General features: G+C 36.0%; 1 protein-coding gene across 1 annotated transcript in view; it reads right to left on the bottom strand.

Moving 5' to 3' along the window:
- Positions 1 to 2269: 2269 nt before the first annotated feature.
- Positions 2270 to 8143, bottom strand: part of LOC107847286 (carotenoid 9,10(9',10')-cleavage dioxygenase 1-like) — a gene marked incomplete at its 5' end in the record, with an annotated part of 12264 nt that continues 6390 nt past the window's right edge. The window contains 5 exons of the mRNA XM_047400302.1: positions 2270 to 2682; positions 2805 to 2814; positions 2948 to 3072; positions 6377 to 6601; positions 6981 to 6996. Coding sequence (XP_047256258.1) covers positions 2270 to 2682; positions 2805 to 2814; positions 2948 to 3072; positions 6377 to 6601; positions 6981 to 6996 — 789 coding nt within the window. The remainder of the gene's footprint in view (positions 2683 to 2804; positions 2815 to 2947; positions 3073 to 6376; positions 6602 to 6980; positions 6997 to 8143) is intronic.

Genomic DNA, 8143 nt, shown 5'->3' on the forward strand with positions numbered 1-8143 from the left:
TCAAGTGCAAAAATTTTAGAATCTACATGATATAGTCTTTTTCGATTGTGTCATATAAGAAAAAAAATTGTACAAAGACTCGAGAGGAATCTGTTGGTGCTTCAATATGTGTTGATTCTGATGTAAACATTGATCCTGATGGAATCGTTCTTTCCAACTTAAGGTATTAAGTGCATCTAGTCCCTCCCAAAAATCTTGATACAAATGTGGACGGTGTATAGCAGACTGTTAGAACTGTATTTCCACCCGAATAGTAGCATAAGTTAAAGTGTTGTTGTCATAACCTATTGATAATGAAATTAGACCAAGAAGTTAGTGATGTGAAGTCACAAAGTTAGAAGTCAGAGTGAGGGTGATTTTTGGTGTAAATGAATATTTCAGTTGAATAACCGATATTTGAGGATGATTTACCCCTTTTTAGTGATCAACTAATGTGGTAGCTAGTAGCACGTGCAGATGGTATGGTAGTCCATGGGGGAAGTATTTTACTCAGATTTTTATTTATACAGAGTAAGATGTGTATTCTTAGACCATTAAATGTTATGTGTCAATTTCCTATCTCTTGTAATATGTAATCTTTTTATCATGGTGTTTTTGAAAAAAAATAATTTAAAGTCTAGTGAAGCCGTGTGGGCCTCTTTCGATTCACTAGCATAGTTTCCTTGTCATCCATCTCATTTTCTTGTTCAAAATACAAAACCAAAGTCTAGTGAAGCCGTGTGAGGCCTATTTCGATTCACTAGCAACTTGTTGTTCTTTTGCTGGTTTAATATATGTATGGCTGAATCTGTTTGCATGAAATGGAGTTGGTAAAGAGGTGATTCGTCTTTGTGAGCTAGTTTAGTATAAGGTAGAGAAGGAGTTGTTAGTCAGGGTGATTTGTTGGTTGCTTGAATGTGAAAAATGGCTATATTAGCGAGTAAGTTATGATTATAGACTCATGGTTGTTTGAGGAATTTGAAGGCATTCTAAATGTATGCTTGAGTAAGTAAGTATGAGGTGAGAAATCTGCATAAGTAGATAAGATCGTATGGGGTTATAATATCAGATTAAGGTTGATCATGTCTATTATATGACCTTACCCCTTTACTTTTATCATTGGTAGTTGAAACTAGTACTATTTATGAGAAGGTATGTAGCAAATTATGAGGTATTTGGATGGTACTACATGACTGGCAGAGATTTTTCGAAGTTTTGCAGGAGTTCTTGAAACTATTTTCTAAAAAATTAAGAGTACTTTGAAAAAAATCTATATAAATCTTTTACTTAGTGATTGCCTAGACATCAATTAGGACGGGGATTCAGGGGTGGAACTCCCAACATGATAAAATACCTGAAAGATGGCGAGGACAAATCAAGGATCGTAGGAGGTCAACACGGAGTAGTTTCTTTCAAACTAATCATTTTTTGTGGATGCAGGGATCGATACACAAAATGAGCGTTTCTTTCAAAAAATCCCCAAGAAAGTCGGTAGCCATAACAGAGCATATAAGTCTTAATAATGGTACTTTTGGTAGCCTAAAACCAGCTCAACACTCATTTATTGAAGACCTTTCGAATTGTCCATCTCATTTCTTAAGATCATGGAGGACAAACAAAAGTGTCTTGTCTTCTTTACAAATATTGTATTTAGAATTTTTCTAAAAAAATAGTAGCTAGCAAAAGCCACATTGTGTCTACTCATCGTCTACCTTGAGTACAGGTACATGCAGAAAGTAAGACCCTGACAAATAATTTCAGGAGAAACTGTTTTTAATTTATCGGAAGAAATATTGCATGTCATTGCTAAGAGGGCCATTACATATCATCGTCATTCAATATCTGTTAATGTGCTAGACACAACGCTAGCATTGAGGATATCATCAGGATTCAATATATCGTAGAGTTAGGAAATTTTCGGATGCCTTCTCCTAGATTACAAGCTGTCTTATATAGACTAGAGAAACATAAATTATACATCTGGTGTGTACATCTGTAAGGTTCGGATTTAATCTCTTAAAGTAGATTCCTTTCTTGAGTGGAACTGCCTTTTGAAAAAGCAGATGTTCTGAGTGGAGGTGCCTTTTGAAAAAGCAGATGTGTTGTCTGAGCAAATTTGTCCTTTTCTTTTTAGAAAAGTCGATTCTTCTGGCTTTTATAAAGCTGATTGATTGCTGTTTAAAGCCAGTAGGGTCTTGTAGATTCCCTGCTAGGAATAGTAGAATGCCTCTTCAAAAAGTAATTCCGGTTCTTTGAACCTCTACCTTTTGAAGGGGTCTCTTCTTCATTCTTAGTAGGGGTCCATATAGGCCCTAGCAATTCCTTTGGGATTTAACACATCCCCATTGTTGTCACTGCTTCCAGTGGAGGAGGCTTCTTCTAGAAGCTGGAGTACTTCTTCGTTGGTAGTTTCTTGGCTTTCCATATCCTGTAAAGCCTTCTTCAATCTTTCTCTAAGTGCCTGTTTATCTTGAGAGACACTTGCTGAAGATGTTGTTTTTCTTCCTTTGTCAGGGGTTTTTGGAGCAACTGGCTTTGGAGTCCAGCCTTTAACCTTTATTTCTTTTGATAGATATTTAATTCTATCTTGTTCTCCTTTGGCGAAGTTCCAGGAGATGATGTATGATACTCTCTTTTTAATGAAGAATTTGCACATTTGGATGTGCTCTGGAAGGGTTATGCATCCTTCTTTTGCGCAAAACTCTGAAAAACGATGAAGAAATTATTGAGGGAGGATTTCTTTGATTCCTCCAAAGTATACCCACCATTCGTAAAACCATCTGGGTATAATGGCTTCTACCATAGCGGGACAATATTTAACAAACCAGGTATGTCCTGGTCGAACATAGAGGAAATTGAACCAGGCAGACTTGTAGTCGTACCAATTGTATGTTTGAGGCCTATGTGGCATAGATAGGGCAATGGGAGTATGCAGGTGATCTGCAAACCAGTTAAATGGGGTTAATACCCTTTTGATGGTAAATCTTGAATAATCAATAAACTCTGGATTCCTTTCGTTCATTGAATGCTCGACTTCGATAGAATCCGTGTCTACCAGAATGGCTTCATAATGTTTCCCTTCCGATATGCCTCCTAAAGATACCAAGCAATAAAAACACATTCTACTCATCAATAAAAGAATATCAACACCCATATTGCACCATTATGTTTCTGGTCCTAAAATATCCCCAAAAACCCCATGTAAGTTCTACTTTCATAAATTGGTGTAAACCAAGCTAAGTTGGGCTAAAATTAAGACCTAAAGGTTTTGGGATTTTGAGAATCAAATCAAGAAATTTAGGCAAGAAAAGGGTGAATTCTTACCTTAAGTCTGATCAAAATCCCAAAAATAGATGTTAATCTAGCTTCGCAAGCTCCTACAAGCTTCAATATTATGTTACCATACTATTCTAGGGTTTTTGTCTCTCAAGACCAGAGTGAGGATGGGAAAAATTGAGGACTGAGGGTTCCTTTTATACCTAGTCCTAGCCCTCAGAAGTGGATATCACAACCTACGGGAGTGATCGCACTACCTTGGCCCTGTACACACTAATCGCGATTACAACAGGCCTTGGTGATTGCACTATCTCCTCTGCACGGGCATTCTTAATTGCGGCCATGGATGGTAATAACCGACCCACCTGATAGTAGCGAAAAAACTTAAAGGATCTCCAAGTTTCCATCATGCCCTTGGGATTCATTCAGAATCCCCTATATGCAAATAAACTATGTAACAACACCAAATTCGATATTCTTTACGTTATAACAGACTTAGATTGTCTATCCGAGGTTGTTACAATTAAATATGGGTCACATACCTATATTTCATTTTCTTAACTTTCCAACCAATAGGTTGAAAAGACCTCGGGTACCTCAAGACTCAAAGCAAAGCTCTACCTAGCCTAAGTGCTATATGGTGGGCTATATGGAAAGAAAGGAATTCTAGATGTTTTGAGAGCATAGAGAATAGTGTGCAGAAGGTTAAACTCAACTGCATTTTGCTTTTATGTTTTTGGTGTAATCAACTATACTCTAATGATACTGCCTCGATAATTGATGTTCTAGACTAAATTTAGACATAGAACAGTCGATCTAGGAGTACTCTTGTATATAAAGGTTTCAATACAACCCATGTACTGTGTGATATAATACAAAGTTACCAAGTTCAAAAAAAAAATAAAAAATTTCAAGTACTAAAAGTTTATAAAATAACAAATAAAGCAATTAAATCTGAATTCAAATTGGGTGGGTTGGGTTATGACCCGTATTTTAGAGCATTTCAACCCAACCCATTTCAGCCCAAGTAGCTTTAGGGCGGGTTAATAACCCGCCCATTTATTAACTCAGACCTCTTTGATCCGTCCAAATCTAGCCAACCCCGCCTATTTGACACCTTTAGTTTAATAGAATTAAAGTGGACCGTGCCAGAACACATACCAGATCTATTGAGTTGAAGTAAAGTGGACTATCAAAGAACACACAACAATCTGTTGAGCTGTTGGACTAGAGGGGATTAGCAAGAGTTAGAAGAAATGGGGGAGAACAATCCTTCCTTGTATATGGTGGATTGTATGGAGCGAGAAAAGTTGAAGGTATTTTGAAGATAAATATAATTCCATTCATAAAGTTAAATAGAATAGCATTGTATATTTTTGTTTTTTGTTTAAGGGCCAATGTGTACAGGATGCATAACAGGTAGTAGATCTCTTCGAATCCTTGCATTATTTTCAATATTTTTCATTTATTTTGGACTGCTAGCATAACCTTAATGCTGACGGATACAAAGTAATATCTCCTAAAAAAAAAACTGTTTATCTCAAAAAGAAAAGAATAAAAATGTTCAAACTTCCTTACAGCTCCAGTTGTTGGTCCCTTAATACTTGTCCCTCACAATAAGCCAAACTTTCTTTGATAACTATCGTGTTTGGGCCAGCTTAGAACTTGACTAGTTACACCAGGTACTGCTACCTCCCACCAGCACAGATACTGGGTAACTCTGTCAATCAAGGCTTGGATAGACAGTAAGAAATCACCTAGTGTTTTTATCTTTGTTGGAAATTAAACCTGAGACCTCATGGTTCTCAATCTGCTTCATTGACCACTAGGTCACACTCTTGGGTGCAAGTGTTCAATCAACAAAACTATTATTGTATAAACTAGAATGAGAAGTGTGAACCACAATATTATATCAAGTTTCGTCTCTCCATATCGCCATAGAGTTACAATAACATTACATTAATCATAAAGTAAATAAAATTGTTTAAAATAGACCAAATATATATATGTAGGAAATGAACTAACAAGGATTATCATGGCAGTTGATGTTGTAGCCCCAAGCCAGTTTGATTCCTTTGTTGTTAGACCATACAGGATAGAATATACAAGAAGTACTACAAGTGAACCAACATATAGAAGTCCAAGATGCAGAGCCCTGCAGAGCCCAAGTTTAAAGTGAAGAAGAGTAAATTATAGACTTCAGAGAAAATGTTGAAAAGATAGTGCAGAAAATATGATGAGCAGTATAAATGAGAACCCACTAAACACATAATATAACAAGGTGACTTTCTAATCTAAAGCCATATTTAAATTAATTTTCTTAGTAGTGGGATTTTAAGATCTACTATTTTTACTGGACTACTAGAGAGTCTGTTTTGTTCTCTCAGAGTTTGTATTCCTTTTATTCAAATAGATTTGAGTTACACCTATTGGTTAGTGTTCTTTGGCTCTTAATTTTAAAAGTCTGTTAGTTGAGAGCATTTTGGCCTATCTTCATATCTTCCATATCTTATAACAAAAATTATGTTCCATCCAAAAAAAGAGTTGTCATATTAGTCATCCCTGTCCTTTATATAGAGCTCTTCCCATCTTTGTTCAAATCCCTAGCCAACAAGAATGATGTTCCCCTTCAAAAAGTATTACATCTTACTCTATCTTTCTATTGCCTATAAATCGTCTAGAACATCAATGATGTCTTCAGTTAGAGCTAATCATCATGTTTATACCAAAAATAAAGAAGTGTTAAACTATTCATGTTGATCTTATGGACATCCTCAAAACAACCCTTATTTCTTTTTGTCCAAACTGTCCACCATATACATGTTGAACAATTTTCCATCTCTCCTCCTTTATTATATTTACATCCCCATTCCAGATACTTAGTACTTTTTTAATGCTCTCAGGTTCTACCCACCTGATCCCCTTCAGGTTGAAAACATTCTCTACAGCTGCTCTGTCCGTTTCCAATGTAAGAAAAGATGGTTGATTGTGTAAAGAAAGGATCTTAGGCCTAACTCAACCCCAAAAGATAGCACATGAGGGGAGGATTGCTCAAGTTCATATAACAAGATCGACAGTTCACTCCCCAACAATGTGGGACTTTCACCCACTCTAACATTACCTTCACGCCCAGGTCCAATAAGAGCATGGTCTAGGAGCTCAAACGAGGATGGACCTGCTGTTTGAAAAGGAATATCAACTGTTGTTTGTATGCAAGAGAGAACAGATGAGCTTTTGTTACTGAATGCATTCGTTCTATCAGCACGTACAGGTTCATTCATTATGCCATTAGGTTTTGCAGTAGTTCCAACATTTTCAACAGCACCACGAGTTGAATTTTGATGCACTGCAGTAAGGAAAGAAAAATTAAACATTAACTTGAGACAACAACACAAGCTTGTCAAATACAGGTTCTAGCAAGAACAAAGATAACAAGCAAATAGAAGGCAATGAAGATAAGGATAAGTCTAGACAAGCTTAGGGACAGGCTCCAAACTGAACACAGTGCTCGTCATTCTTGTTGCAGATAAGATCAGACAACTTATTATTTTGACATTAAGAGTTTCTTATAGAGGGTGCTGAATCCATTTTGCAACTTTGAAGGCCTTGTAAAGCACAGAGAGGCTCATTTTTGTAAAGAAAATACTGTCCACATAGTATATATGCTATAATTTTCAAAAAAATATGGTGCTTGCTGATTTAACCAATATCATGTATGCTTGTACCTTCCAATGCAACCTCCTGGCGAAAAAACTAACCATCAATAGGCATCTATCAGCATAGAAGATTCTAAGAGTGTCTTAATAGGAATTAGGTAAGTGCAAGTTTTTGAAGGGAAATTGTTTGCATCATTGAAGATCAGAAAGCCAGGTATACAGGAGATTAGACATGTTAAAGAAAAAATGATAGGTTTAATATCAGGAAAGACATCAAAAACTCTCATTGACATATAAATGATAGATCCCAAATAACTTCAAAAGTTACACACAAAAGGAAAATGGTACAGAAACCAATTCCACCTTCATAATAACTATGTCTGCTTGATGTAAGCATAAACATTATTAGGAAAGACATCAAAGACTCTCATTGACATATAAATTATGGATCCCAAATAACTTCAGAAGCTACACGCAAAAGGAAAATGGTACAGAAACAGATTCCACCTTCATAATAATTGTGTCTTCTTGATGTAAGCCTAAACATAAAGAACATACTGATATACCAAAAAATTATCAAAGTGTTCTACAATGTAGTGCATAGTTTTTTTTCGATTTTATAAATTGAACGCAGTGCATAGTTTAAAAATATGCAAACAACATTTAATGTGGCAGGTGAAGCATCAGGTACTGGAAGGAAAATTTAAAACATAGTGGAGGCAAATGAAAGAGGGTATCTGAAAGAATAATCAGAGGGCAGGGTGGAACTCCCTCATAGCAAGTCAAATGAAGTTTAAAACTATATAAAGAAGATGAAACTAAAGGCTTCTGTATGTGTCTCACATACTTGGCATAAACCATGTGTGAATGAGCACAATAGAATCAAATGTACTGAGACAAAGCAGGCATTTGATTGCAGATCAAATGGAAGAGTCTACTAACCGACTAGTTGTAAGAGTAGCTCTGATCCATGCACCATTTTGAGGTAAAGTCATATGGTTAAAAATTTGGACATTACTTAATATATACACAAACTGAACATGAACTGCCCAGTTAGACAAGTGCTTTTTGTAGCTACCCAGTGACAACCTTAGTGAAAGAACACATTAATGAGAAGTTAACTCAGTAATCTTAATGAGCTTTCCCTGCAAGGAATGGAAGTATTGATGACCCGACATCAAATATACGATTGTTATTATACACAAAATCTCCATACAATAGCAACAACATAC

The sequence above is a fragment of the Capsicum annuum genome, chromosome 11 (assembly GCF_002878395.1).
Source record: "Capsicum annuum cultivar UCD-10X-F1 chromosome 11, UCD10Xv1.1, whole genome shotgun sequence".
In the NCBI taxonomy this organism is placed as follows: domain Eukaryota; kingdom Viridiplantae; phylum Streptophyta; class Magnoliopsida; order Solanales; family Solanaceae; genus Capsicum; species Capsicum annuum.